Below are 15181 nucleotides of genomic sequence, written 5' to 3'. Positions count from 1 at the left end.
GTGCTGGACAATTAAAAATGGTTAAAACTGTGTTATGTTATGTATATTTTGCCACAATAAAAAAAGTAACGTGGCACTGGCCTGCCTGATCTTAGGCAGAAAACAGTTGGCTCTCTGCTGATGGCCGCACCCTGTTCACTGTGCCAAGCACAAGGCCTGTGGCTTCACCTTGGAGGAAAGACTTGGTCCTCTGCTGATGACAAAAGCTGGGGGAAAACTCTCTGGTCCAAGAAAATCAGGGCTGCAGGGGCTTCCGCACTCTCCATTCTGCTCAGACGGTGCCATCAGACCTTCCCTATTTCCCCCATAGCACCCTGCGGCAGCAAGGATCACAGAAGCTGAGCCTGGCCCAAGAGGGAAAAGCTCAGAGACAGGGTCTGATCCAAGGCAGCACTGGGAGGGAGAACGTGTGAATGGACGGTTGAACCCACTTCTTGTTGACAAACTCCACCATGCTTCCGGTGGTCCAACCTCGTAGTGGGTGAAGGCGCCCCCAGATAGGCTGGCCGTAAATGTCTTACAATGGTCCAAAAGTTACTTGGCAGCCAGGAGATTCAAAATGTAAACAGACAATTGTGATGCAATGTGCAAACGGTTATAGGAGAGGAAGCAGGGTACTCTGTGGGATCATCCAGGTACCTGACCTAGATCATTCGGGCCATAGCAACCTGGAGTAGGCATGTCAGTTAGAATCATAGCCCTTTCATCCAGAGCCTTGTGGATGGTATCGTCAGGTGAAATAGAGAGAACTGGACAGATATGGGAGAAATGTAGGAAGGATGAACCAGGTATGTTGGATGAACATTAGATATGGTGGGCAGTGTGTCTAGGAGAGGGAGGCAGCAAGGATGAAGACCCAGTTTCTGGTTGATAAGGGGGCTCAAACCTAGCTCTGAACAAATCAAAACGAGCTTGTAGGGGAAGATGGCCAGTTCAACTCTGGTTGTGTTGAGTTTGATGGTGGTGTAAGTGGAGCATCCAAGAGGAAGATATACATTAGGTGAGTGAGTATGGAAAGCTATGGTTGAGTTTTCCTCCTTTTTTTTTCTTTTTTGAAGATTTTTTTATTTATTTGACAGAGAAAGAGAGGGTGAGTGGACATAGCGGGAGAGGGAGAGAGAATCTCAAGTGGACTCCACACCCAGCGTGGAGCCTAATGAGAGGCTCGATCACATGACCCATGAGATCACGACCTGAGCTGAAATCAAGAGTCAGATGCTCAACTGACTGAGCCCCCCAGGTGCCCCAGCTGACTTCTGCACCTTAGCTTCACACAGATGGTAATTAAAGTCCTGAATGAGAAGTGGAGAGAACAGAGAGGAGCTAGGAGAGAGCTCTGAAAACACTCCTTTACAGAGAGGCTAGATTTAGGGAAGAGAAAATGGCAAGGACATGGTAAGAGGAGAAAAGGAGTATGATGTCATGGAGTCTACAGTGAGGGAGAATTCTTTCAGCAGGAGGGCAACGTCAACTGGCCAACCATACTGAGCTGTCAGAGACAAGGATGCAGAGGCTAAGTCATACTCAGATCTGGGAGCAAGGCAGTTGGTGAACTGAGCAAGCATGAGTTCTGTGACATGGTGGGGGTGGATGGCAGAAGGTGAGGATTTGAGGAGGGAGAGAAAACAGGGAAGACTAGTCAGATAGTGAGGAACCTTTCTAGAATCTTGGCTATGAAAGGGAGAAAGGGCAGGTTTCAGAATTGGATGGTGGCATTGAATTCCGGGACCTGTGGTTATTTTCAAAGATGGGGTGGGTTTGTGAATGCTTCAGCCCTAGTGGCAGGATTCAGAGGAAGATGCTGAAGGTTCGGAAAGCAGCTGAAAGCTGCTACCTTTCCATCTAGAAATTCCTCTCCTCCTAATGATTATTCACATTATTACCATCCTCAGTAAAGAGCTAGGATATGTTAGTAACAGAGAATAAACATTTTTTTTGAATGAATGGCCAAAGCTGAACTAAAAGTTAACAGATCTTTACTGTCTACAAACCTAATAATTCTCATCCAAAAAACTCCCTCAAAACCCCTCAGGTATTGACTGGACTCTCCGCAATATCCATTTACCATGTCTGCTTCTTTGCTTCTGCTTATCCTGTCCAGGATGAAAATGTCATGTTTTCCTATTTCTTATAAAAATAATTGGTATGCCGTGCAATTTATGTATGCTTTTACATTTTTAAGTTTAGGTATTTAAGTTACTTTAGAGTCCTAACTATACTTTGCGAATTTAAATTTAATTTGACACCGCAAATATATTCTAGATGATCTCGGAAGGCGCTTGAAGTTGCTTCTCCTATCCTTTGCCTTGACAGTGTGGTAGTCGGCTTCCAAGACGGTGCCAGAGAGACCCACACCTCCTGGAACTTACTCTCTCGTATCGTCCACACTCCAGTGGGTGGGCTGATGTGTGTCACCAAGAGGATGCTGCAGGAATCACAGCAATGAATTTGCAAGCCTAGATCATAAAAGAACTGCAGCTGGCCCCTGGCTCTCTCTGTCTTGGATCCCTTGATCTGGGGAAGCGAGCTTCCATGTTGTGAGGTCACTCAAGTCACCTGTGAGCAGGCTCAGTGATGCTGACCTGAGGCCTCCAGCCAACAGTAGGGACTCCTGCAAACCACGTGAGGAGCCACCTCGGAGGCAGGTCCCGCAGCAGTACCCCGGACACCAGGCCTGAATCCGCATCAAAGACGGTAAGCCAGAACCACCGGGTGAAGCTGCTCTCAAACTGTGACAGAAACTGTGAGATGATGTTTACTGGTGTCTGAAGCCACTAGGTTTTGGGGTCCTTTGTTACTTAGAAATTGGTAGCTAATACAGACAGCACGGGGAGCCTTCATCACCTGCCTGAGGTTGGTGGTACCTTCGGCCATTTTCATCAGGCTCTTTGTTCCTGGGTTATTTCACAGAAACTCAAAGACATTCGGGGACCCTGTTCAGATATGGTTGCATTTATCTTTACATGTGTTAAATACCGCATTTGTGACTTAAAACTCTTCCCTCAGATAGGAGGGATATTGCTGATTTTCAGACAGCTAAGGCTGGAATGGGAAATTTCTAGTCTAATACACCTTGTAGGATACCGTGAGAATGTTTCTTCTTTAATTCTTTAGGTGAAACGCTTAAAAACCTGAAGGCAGGCCAATGTTTTAAATAATTTTACTCCTTAGCAGGTGCGAATGTTCTTGAAATACATTTATTTTTTTAATCCCTCAAAATAGTAGGGACTTAATTTTTTTTTTTTTTTTTACCCCTGATTCTTCATTTATCCACTGCTTCCTTAGTTCTCACTGATACAGTTTTTTCTATTATTGCTTTCCCAATTTGCATTTGTCATTATACATTTAGCTCTGTGCGTGCTTGGGCCATGTTGATCACTAGCTCTACACACCTTTCTTAAAATCTGGGGTCCAAATGAGGTGTATCTTAGCACTTTAGTTAAATTGCAGTTAAACTGTAGTGGTAAAATGGAGTCAAATTTGATTCTTATTAATCAACTTCAAAAATCCTCGACTTGCAGCAACCAGACTGGATGCTAGGATCATGCACTGGAAAGGATCCGAGCTTGAGAGCGAAAGGCCAAGTAGTCAATGCTCAGCAAACTGTAGTTATATTTATGGTTGTTGTTCCTGAACTATTGAACCGGGTGGGTAATAATACCAAGGTGGAATGAATGACATCAGATGCATGAGTTACTTATCGAGAGAACCTGGCAAGAATAAAAAGCACTACTGCAATATAGTTGAATGGATGTAAGAAAAAACCCCCAAAGAAGTGGTATGAAGCTTGGGTTGTCCTGGAGAACAGTGAGGGACCAGACACCTGGGTCTGGAGGGGCCGTGTTCTGCTGCAGCTGGGAGATGGGCAGCATGGGAGGAAATGCCCCCCATGCTGAAGTGAGGGCCTACACAGCTCCACTCTGGAGGAGAGCTAGGGGAGAAAGAGGCCCCACATAGTTCTCCTTCTGGATCTCAATCTCATGCTCATTACATGTTAGTTTTCCACATCCTGTGATTCCAGGAATGGCTCCCTGGGAAGCAGATGAGGACTATGGCAGACTTGGAAAGCAGGAACTTGCACTATTGATTAATTAAGGTGCACATCAGTCCCTTGTGATATTGGTCACTGGCTGGCCACACCCCAGAAGCCCATCATTCCTGATAGACAGGAAGTGCTCCCTTCACTGAGGCCCTGGCCCTGCCAAGTCCCTCCTGAGGAATCAGGTCTTATATCAAGAGCCCACTGGCCCTACCTTCAGTCTTACCACAGAGCCAAGGGTCCTGGGCTCCGGGGATGCCAGGAAACCTGACCATGGCGTTCCCAGAGAATGGACCCCACTAACCACCTCTCTCTCCTTTGTGACGGAAGGCCAGCCATACAAAGCAGCGCCATGACGGACAACAGACTCCAGTAAAGTGAAGGAGATTCTACTTCCTTATCTCCCTGTGAAGGCCATGAGAGGCAGCGGGAGGTGGGGTGGAGTGGGGACTCCATTCACAGTTTCAGAGGAGCTAGGATTTTGTGAGGTGTGAGCTCCCGGTTACAAAGGTCCCTAGGCTGGCGAGCCGCTCCCCGGACTTGCTGAGGAACAAAAACAGAGCAGCATACCTCACGTTGGTGTGTCGCTTGACATACAGGTTGTGAAAGTTGTTTGTGTTTTCCATCTGGCCGGCTTTGGGGCCCTGCAGCCTCTGGATGATCTCGGCTTTCATTTCCATGGCTATGTGAGCCGGCAGCAGGGAGAGCAGAAGCCGCTCCTGGAACAGGGTGTGGGAGGAAGACCAAAACATTTCAAATCATTACGGTAACATCCAAGTCATCTCTGAAAGCATCACGGATCTGCAGAGGGTCCAAGTGGAGGACTCTTCCAACAAGTTAAAATATGGAGTGTAGAAGGACATGTTGAAAAAGAATTCAAAATTTCTAAGGTCAGCATGTGTTATATTATTTATTATTTATGGAGTTCTAAGTGAGTGTTCTTCAGAGTGGAGAATAAAGGTAAGCAAAGATATTTCCTCCAAGGATACTACTTATCTACTCTGATTTTAAAGCAGTAAAGCCGAAGTGATATAAAAATGCCAGAAACCTATGGTCAGTCGAAGATAGAAAACACTCATTTTCGCCTGCCTGTTCATTTGGGAGATAAAGTACAAGCTTTATTGCATTTCAGAAAGTCAACAAATATTCCGCACATCCTAAGTAAGATAGTCAAATATTTTCAAGTATTTCATTTCCTGTGATGACCCCCCAAATCCCCTTTAGTGATTCTAAACTGTTACAAAGACAGAGTCAGGAATAGCATCTGTAAAATGTCTGGTATAAGAGACTACAGGTGGGACACATGGAAATGATAAATTATGAGCTTTTCTTGTATTTTTGGTCTTTAAATACAGCAAACAGTAGCATGTAACATTACACTTATTTTAATATATGCTTACTTTAGTTAGAGTGACATTTGCAATTTTTTTTTTTTTGAGAAAAAGTATCAAAGAAGGGCAATCTTTGAAACTTTGTACTCATCTTTAGTTATTTTAAACATTAATTTATTGTAGCAGTGCCTGGGTGGCTCAGTCGGTTAAGCATCTGATTCTTGGTTTCAGGTTGTGTTCTCAGGGTTGTGAGATCGAGCTCCACGGTGGGCTCTGTGCTCAGCACAGGGTCTGCTTGAGAGTCTCTCTCCCTCTCCCTCTGCCCCTCCTGCTCATGCTCTCTCTCTCTCTCTCTAATAAATAAATAAATCTTTAAAAAACTAACTTATTATAGAAAATATCATATTCTTTAGGTATTGTGCATTGAGCATCGTTGATTAAAAAACATTTGTTGAACTAAATATTTTCTCTGTCTTGCACATTTTTTGTCTCTTTTTTCTTTCCTTCTTATTCATTCATTCATTCATTCATTTATGCGGACAAAGTGATAAGAGAATACAGGGGAGGGGAAGCTGGTCTTTGCTCCCAGGTTTAACAGGGCTGGTATCGCTTTGGGCTAACCCTCAGGGCACATCATTTTGGTGGCTGCGGGGAACATCCACCGAGGGAGAGGGAAGGCCTGGAGTGCATCCTGATGAAGATGCAAAGACCCTCCCCAGCCTGCTCCGGCAGAAAGAAACAGGTGCAAAGCTAATAGGAGACCGAGTGGGTACCTATGGGGGGGATCTCAGTGCATGGTAGAGTGTTTCACCAGGAATTGGCATAACTGAGTGCTGGTCATTTGTTCCATCATTCATTAATCTATTCACGCATTCAGAAAACATCCATCATTGCCCATTAAATGCCAGGCCCCATAATAAGCACTAATGGTAGATGCAAAGAAGAGTGAGTCAACATTCCTGATATCATGTTGTTCATAATCCATCAGGGAGCCCACACACAGTACACTTGCCATCAGATGAAGCTGGAGGAACAGGCTGGTGTTTGAAGGAAGCCACATGCCTGAGATGTGGGAAAAGAGGAGGGGAACTAATAGTCCAGGAGCACCTGCTTTTCATGTGAAACAAATGAGTCAAAACAACACCCCTATTTGATTAGTACTATCACCAACCTCTTTGCAAAAAGAGGCAGTTGGGTAGATGGCAAGGTGCTAACAGTCGTCATAACTGCTGATACTGATATGACAAAGGGAATTTTATTGGTACTTAAGAGATTAAGAAGACACTTCTTATTTAATAATTATGTTCTTACTTTTGTTAAATTCCCCTTGAAGTTTCCATTTAATTAAAATGAAGAAATGGAAAAACCAAAAGTATTTAATAATTTAAATGTCCATATATACATCTGAGAAAATATAAATTAATATTAATTTGTATAAAATAATGAGGATAGTGTCCTGGGTGATCTAAAATATAACAGAAATTAAATCTACAATGGCATTAACACAAAAAATGAAGTGAGAGTAAATGGAGTTAAAATGTTCTGAGGTTCTAGGATTATATGGGAAGTGGCAAAGGTAGTAATTTATAGTAGAATGCAGTAAGTCAAGAATGGATATAATTTCTACATTAGCAACAAAGAATGAAAGGATATATGACTAGCAATAAAAATAAGACAGGAATTCTTATTAATCCAAAATAGTCATAATGAAGAGTCAAAGAAAACTTAAAACAGGTGAAACAAGCTGAGAATAAGTTATAAAATGGCTACTATTGGCCTATTATATCAGAAATTACATTAAGTGTAAATGAACTAAATACTCCAATTACTTGACTAATACTGTCAGATTAGATTTTTAAAAAGATAAAATGTAACTCTACTCACAATAAGCACATCTTAAATATAAGAATACAGAAAATAAGATACCAAAAAAAGATAAATTATGAAAACCTTAACGAAAAGAAAGCTGGTGTAGCTAAATTAATATAAAATAGACTTTGTAGATATTTCAGTCTTCAGGGAAAGGATGGACAAGTCCACATATTTTCTAGAATTTTTTTTTTTAGAAATTTTTTTTTTGAGAGGAGTAAATAATAGTTTTTGCTATGGACATTGGACATACATCTTCAAATGTGGTTCCTCTCACTCACAGAAACTGGTGATATAAAAGGAAGTAAAGGGGGGCCTTGTGCATTGCTTTATTGCTCAACTCCTGGAGGAATTCCTGGAAAAGAATATTTGCTCTATAGTTATTTGTTGAATGAATGAGTGACCTACTATGCATTTTATCTGGGACACATCAAAGACAAATCTAATTTCAAAGTTTCTGTTCACTGTCAGTGGTGACCAGGGTGGGGACCTGGGGACCTGGGTAGACAGTGCTCATGTTTTAAAGTCATATTAATGACCTTCTTGATCACAAATAGCAGGCCTAGGCACAATCCACACCCGTGGTGTTCACACAAAGGAAAACTTGACTATTCTGCAAAATAAAGGTAGTGATTACTTTGGGTTTTCCTCTCTGGAAGACTATCACACTGTGGTTATGGGCCCAGGGAATGGAGGGAAAGAGTGAAAGACTCATGCAGAGGGAGGAGAGACCCCAGTTTCCTATCAACAGGCTGCACCTACGGAGAAAGAGCACATTCCAAGTTCCCCCATGTTGGGAAATGGCTGGCGAACATTGGTAACCACTTGAAATTACATTCTGATTTTATTCTGATCCTAAGCTCAAATTCCCTTCTGTTATTCCCCAACTTTCACTAATGATCTCTCACAATATAGCAGCATCATGTTAGTTTAAAGTGAGGAGGTGAGTTCAAATTTTGGACTTAAGCAAAATGCTGAAAGAGTAGAAAATATGCCTGACTGCGTGAGACGTCTCAGCAGGCAGCCAGGGGCCAGGATAAGCAACACCAGGAGGATGGAAAATACTGAATTCAATAATGGAATAAAAAAGCAAGTAATATTTGGGTTTAGTAAAGAAACAGGTAGCCCCAGAAAAATGGACCCATCTGGAATTCAGAATACCAAGAAACTACTAATGACGTGAAAATAGACGTTCAAATTTAAAACTTGAAAAGAAGTCTGTGTCCTTGTTATGCACAAATTGAGAGGTTGGTTTATTTGTTTGATGGCCTGGTGGTGATACAAGTCTGTTCTCTCTCCGATCTAAGAACCCATGTGGAAAGATAATGGGATTTATGGTTTTTTTTTTTTTAAAGATTTTATTTATTTATTTGACAGAGAGAGACACAGCGAGAGAGGGAACGCAAGCAGGGGGAGTGGAAGAGGGAGAAGCAGGCTTCCCACGGAGCAGGGAGCCCGATGCGGGGCTCAATCCCAGGACCCTGGGACCATGACCTGAGCCAAAGGCAGACGCTTAATGACTGAGTCACCCAGGTGCCTCCCCCCCCTTTTTTTTAAAGATTTTATTTAAGGGATTTATGTTTTAAATAAATGACAAACCCTTTTGAAATCTTGATATCAAGACTCATCATCTATTCATCTTTTGCTACCCATCCCCCAAATACATAAATTTGCTTCTTATCTTGAATTCTTCCGTGTGCTGGCCTTTGTGTCCAATAGGATGGTTAGACATCTGAAAAGTCTAGAAGTCATAAAACACATGATATATCCAAGGAAGTATTTAAGATAGACAGACTTTGTCCCTTAAAGTTTGGGACTGAGTTCCACTACGGCAACACTTACTTAAACCCATTTCCACAGGGTTTGAGCACACTATACATACTAAGGAACACTGTGTGCGATGGTCACTTTCTGTTTATTGATTGATGTATTGGATAGTTGGGTATAAGACCAAAATGTTATAAAGGAGTCATTATGTTAACAATCTATTTCAACAAATAGGGGAAATCTAGTGAGGAATGTGTGAAATTGCCATCAACAATAATCAGGAGGCCTATCTGCTCATACTCTCAGATGTGAATAGAACAGCCCTGGACGGGAGCCAAGGGAGGTATAGTGCTCTGAGATGCCACCAAACCTCTGTCATCATCAAAGCAAGTAGACAGGAGCTATGAATTTGTGAACTCCTGAAACAGTAACAAGGAATGTTAGCATATACCATGTAACAGATTATAAATCTGGACCTAGGCTATCTTTTTAGAAATCCTAGTGGAATCTGTGTGTGTCTACAGACAGGTCTGGTTATTGGCTTAATTTGATTAAAACCAAGTTTGTATTCTTTCTGATGGTGATGGATGAGTCAAGGGCCGTGAAAAAATAAAATTCACCGGGCCATAATCCTCAGTTTATCGCGTTCTGCTCTATTACCTTACGATGACTACCTGTGTGTGCCTGGATTCTGTGCAGTCTTCTGTAGGGTTTAAAACAATCAGTAGCCTTTCCCACTGTTTACACTCACTTCTAGTCATGCTTCTTGTGGCCGGTGCTGTCCTGTCCATGTTCCCTCTGCCGTCCTTGGAGGCTCCCTGCAGCTTATTCCTTACAGTTTCATGGGTCTCAACCAATGAGGGAGTAACTGATGGATAAGTACCCCAGCTCCGGCACCCACATCCCTCAGCAGGAAGATCTGAGCACGCACCACATTTCCCACTGAGGGTCTCCAGCAAGACTGAGCCGCGGATGCCACCGGTGCTCCTTCCAATAGCTTACCTCCCTCCCCATCCACTCCCTCACTCTGCTACTTGTAACTACCCTCCAACTAAGTGACTCCACCCAGAGCCTTGTCTCAGGGTCTGCTTGGGGTAAATCTAACTGAGATCTTTCCCTTCTCTCCTCCTCATATATTCTGTAATAAGAGTAGGCTAAATCCCAAAGTTAGCCTTTCTTCAAGGACAGAGTCCATGAACAAAAAAAAAAAGAATCCAATATAGTAATTCTCTTTCAGGCCCATAGCTTCATTTAATGACCAAATGTAAATTATGATCTTTATTTTAGACTCAAATGTAGTTGGATGACTGGCTTTTTATAGGTAGTTTCAAAAATACAAGATGTGTGTATGTGTGTGTGTGTGTGTGCGCACGCGCGCGTGTGTATATATATATATATATATATATATATATATATATATATACATATATATATATATATATATATACATATGCTGTATAAGCCAAAATTTTCTTTCTTTTTTCTTTTTTTAGTGTTCAAGAATCCATGTGAATTTAGACTGGAATTGAGATTTTAGTAACAGCCAACCAGACAAATTAAAGAACATGAGGCTTCCTTACTACCATGCTGTTCTGGCACCAGTAGTGGAAGGCAGAACTTCGGATTAGAGCTCATGAATGGGGTCCTTGCTTTGGGGTCTGCACATGTCCTCTTGGTGATGACAGCATTGGGCAAGAGGGTGAGCCTCAACTAAAAGCCTGTACTGAAATCTGTAAATCAGTACACTTTTAAATTTATCTTTTTTTCCTTTACAAAATGCTATACTCTGCAGGAAAAAAAAGCCCCATATTATAGCACACGTGATAAATTTCAACTCAATTCATAATCTGACAAGGTTAATATTTCCATTAATATTTCAGGTTTTTGCTAATGTAGCTGTGTGCCCTGCCAAATCATCGGAAAGTGACCCACAAATGTAAGTGCTTAATATACGGGTTGTAACCTAGCTACACTCTCCCTCCAATACACTGGAAAAATTCCTTAAGGGGATTTCTGGAAAATCAAGTTGTCATTAGATTGACTGATGCATACCATTACTACTTCTTTCTCTTCCTAGAAAAGACTGTGTAATGACAGAAAATCTGACTAATTCTAGCTTATTCAAAGGTTATCTGATAAACAACTTGGCCTTGATTTGAGGGGTCTATCTCAACACATCCTTTTATTAAACCTCCAATTATTATTCATTAGCATTTTTTTCCCTAGAATTTGTTCTTTTAAATTGTGCCTCATAGAAGAGCTACAGAGTTAGTAAATTTCAATGCACTGTTGATCGAAGTGTAGGACATTTTGAGCTCCAAAGTGTTTCTAATATAATGAAACAAAGCACATATTATAACTTTCTACTTTTATGCTAGCCTGGAGATTATTTTGGTTGATAGGAAAATCCAATTTAAGCAAAGAAGACTTGTACTTAAATTTTGAGCTAGGATATGATAATGCATGTGATGCCTTGTGCCTTCAATAAGCCATGCATGTAATAAAAATTAAAATCTGCTGAATTTTTCAAAGGAGAGGAAGACAGTGACATGTTCCTTTTGCAAGATGGAAAATTTTTTTCTCTTTCAAAATTCTTATTTCTATTTTGTTATTTTAAATGGCAATTCAATTACATCAGGATGCCAAACCAATGCAACGAACAGAAGGGATATTGTTACAAATGTTTCTCCTCCCAACAGAAAGTAGCTATCAGAATGGAAGACACCAGATCCCTAAGCAGCCACAGGGTTACATGTGGTGCTAAGGAGACAGATGATGTCATTCAATACTGCCCTGCCATATGAAAGGACAATGTGTCCATTCAGGAACAAATGCTGAGAACACCGTGCTCGGAAAACACCTGCCGGGGACATAAAGATATGTCAACACCTTCCCCAGATCATATCTTCTCTTGCAGCCAGCTTCATGTCTGTTGGTCTCAGAAAATAAGCATCCTCCATTGGCACCAACCTCCATCAACAGCACATCCCCAAAATTAAGTTCTAGTAACAACTGCTACTGTTGCTGTTTCCTATTGTTAAATTTAGCTTGTTTTGTTTAGGTTCCTCCTTAAAAATCCTGTTTCACATCAATTAACCAGAACACACTGAATACTCTTAATATTTTAAAGGTCTTGTTTCATCTTTTTGTGATTTTTACAAAAAATGCAGTCATGAAATGGACGTATGAAAGAGTAGCAGCACTTTGTAGCAGAAACCACACCAACATGGAATAGGACGTGGGTTCCTAACCTTTTTCAGCCACTAGCTAGAACACCTCAACCAAATCACTCCAGCCTTTGAGTCCCAGTTTGGTTGTCTAAAAAATTTGTCTATTGAGCTAGGGGAGCTGAAGGTCTCCATGTCCATGTGAATTCCTAGAATTTGATGGAACCACAGGAGGCCCTTTCCAGAATTTACTTCTCAGTGGTTTGGAGTTGGGCAATTGGTGACACATAGAGGAAAGAGCCCCAGTGCTCAAATCTCAATATGGTGGCAAATACTGTCAGAAGGACAATGAAGAAGGAGGGACCACTTGGAATCTTGACAATGGAGACAAGAGGAGACTGAGCCTGTGCTAGTTCTTGAAGAGTGACTTCAATGAGGGGGAGGAGGATGAAGAAGGGCCAGAAGTTCTGGTGTGCCATATTAATGGCCCATGTTGGCGTACAGAGGGAAAGCCTGCCTGTTTATACTCCACAGTCTAGGAAAACTGGAATGCTTTGTGCAAATTAAAACCAATATGCACTTGACGAATTGCCATTTCCTTTTACAAAACACTAAGTCCTTTCGTTACATGCTTATATTGTTGCCTCATTTTACAACCCTGGTCACAGTCAATCTCATTTGAATGTAAACATTTTTTACCAAAATAAGGGGCAAGCTAGGTATAGGTCTCATTCAGAGGGGTACAGTGAGGTGGCTGGTGTTCACCAGGGAGTCAAGACCAACTAGAACTTGTGTCTCCCGACTTCACTGACCAGTCTTTCCACTCGCTCTGATTTTCGAGCTCAATGAGATGATGGAGGCGCTTTTAGAGCACACATCGTTAATAGATGGTACAAGAATGAAATTATCACTCTGATGTGATGACTCTCTAGTTCAGAGAAGTTGGAGAACAAAAGGGCCCATCAAGTCAAAGTATAAACTGTGTTTATAGTCATGGGGGACGGTAAATGGATACTTCTAGACTTGAACTGTTTACAATCCACTGTCAATTCAATTCTCAAAAATAGAGCTTCTGGTGAGAAAAAAAAAAAATCACTGATAAGGTAGAAATATTCAGTCCTCAGGTAGACAATATGGAGGTTCTAAGATAAGAGGCACAGCTCTGTTCCCTCGACCAGCCTGCAGGGCAGGCCACTGCACACAGCGCCCAGACCAAGATGGCAGGAGGGGTCCATGAGGATCATAGGCACCTCTCAGGCTCGTGCACCCACATGGTCTGAGCACAACACAACTCAACACCAGTGCTGCTGAATCACCCAAAGGAGATCTCATCATGCAAACAGAACTCCACTCTCACACAACATAAAGTAAAATAGTAAAGTGCTCCAGAGTGGTGTTAATTCTGGTCTGATCGGCCTTTCAGAGATCATCTGCCCACAGGCAAGGAACACCATCCAGCCTGAAACAGGTGAAGTTGGTTGAAGAAAAGAATGTGGAGAAAATGTGTAAAGACTGACCACACTTCTGGATTTTTTTTCTTTTTGGGGTGCGGGGGCAAAAAAAACCCCATGATGTACAGGTGGCCGGAAGATTTCTCCTGAGAAGAAGGAAAGGTGGAGATGCCAATAATACTGTGGATGGAAGAAGATAACAAGAAATAAAAAGAAGTTTTGTTGGAATTGACTTGAGGAAAGACTGCAAGGAGTAAAATGGAATAATTTAATGTTCAGATGCAATCCCTCAATGAACCCACACGCTAGAGACGACTAGATACCCAAGGCAGTTCTATGCACGAAACACTCGCAGTACGCTGAATTATTTTTTTTGAAACAGGTGTTGACCCTTTGTGTCCTTGCCCTCTTCACTCTAGGCTTGGCCATGGGCCTCAGTCTGACCAGTGAAATGTGAGCAGCATGATGTGTGCTCCTTCTACACACAACTTTAAGAGCCAGTATGGGGCTCACCATGTTCTTGTTTCCCTCTGCTTTGGGGACCAGCAGTGTCCCCGGTAATGGCTGCTGTAAGCCCGGGTCCCATGCCTGGCACAAAATGGCAGCCCACCGATACTGGACAAACACCAGTGAGCAGGCATTATTGCTGCCAGCCACTCTGACTTGGGGGCGATTTCTGCCACAGCCCAGTCTAGCTCTTGAGATAGATATAACACCGCAGGGCCATGTCCGCCGCCCCACGCGTTCAGTCCTTGTGTGCACAGGATTTTCAAAGCATGGAACATTTCAGTACTAATCTGTGTTTCTTTTTTCCATGATAAAAAACAGGAATGACACGTCTAAAAGATGTTTTTCTAACTAAAGGCTGAAGTCATCAGAATCTACCTATTCTTCGTGGCGGCAGATGTCATCCTGCACACAGAGCGTTGTGGTCTCTATTCTCCTATCGGGGGTGCCCTGGCTGAATACAAAAGCTATGGGGTTTCCTCAACCAACCGCATGTCCCCATACTCAGGGACGTTGGCAGTGCAGGGTTTCACAGGGACGTTCACAGCATCGGCCGGGACAAGGACAAGTACCCCAGTCTGTCTGCTAGGCGCCGAGTGAGGTCCTTGCCTGACGGAGGTGAGCCTGCAGGTTCACTCTGCTTAATCCCTTGGCAGAGGGGATCCTAGTGTGGAGTGGCCTGCTCTGCCTGAGCCCGGATGCTCGGATTTATGAACCCAGACGAGCCTGTAAGGGGGTGTGAGAGACGAGGCTGGCTGCCGGGGGCGCACAGAGCTTTGGGGGGAAGACCAGTGCCTTCAAGGCTGCGACCAAGATTTGCCTCAAAAAAGGTCTCTCAAGTCACATTTGGGGCACTCAGAATTGTTGATCGAAGAACAACATGTGGAACACCATGGACATGAACTTCCTCCTTGTCTTCCGAGGAAATTACTGAGCTGCTCAACTTGAATGCGGATGCTGTGCTCTTAATTCCCGATTCTTTTCCGCACTCAACAAATATTTATTGGCTACCTTCCACATACCGGTTCCCGTTCTGAGTGCTTTGTAAGC

The 15181-nt window shown here is 42.7% G+C and overlaps 1 protein-coding gene across 2 annotated transcripts in view; it reads right to left on the bottom strand.

Annotated features, from left to right (window-relative positions):
• ADCY2 (adenylate cyclase 2) overlaps window positions 1-15181 on the bottom strand; it is a 397031-nt gene that overhangs the window by 116505 nt on the left and 265345 nt on the right. For both annotated transcript variants that reach the window (XM_078066548.1, XM_036104287.2), the window contains exon 5: window positions 4610-4758. In XM_078066548.1, coding sequence (XP_077922674.1) covers window positions 4610-4758 — 149 coding nt within the window. The remainder of the gene's footprint in view (window positions 1-4609; window positions 4759-15181) is intronic.

Source organism: Halichoerus grypus, chromosome 2, assembly GCF_964656455.1.
Source record: "Halichoerus grypus chromosome 2, mHalGry1.hap1.1, whole genome shotgun sequence".
Taxonomy (NCBI): Eukaryota; Metazoa; Chordata; class Mammalia; order Carnivora; family Phocidae; genus Halichoerus; species Halichoerus grypus.
This window is presented reverse-complemented; position numbering and strand designations above follow the sequence as displayed.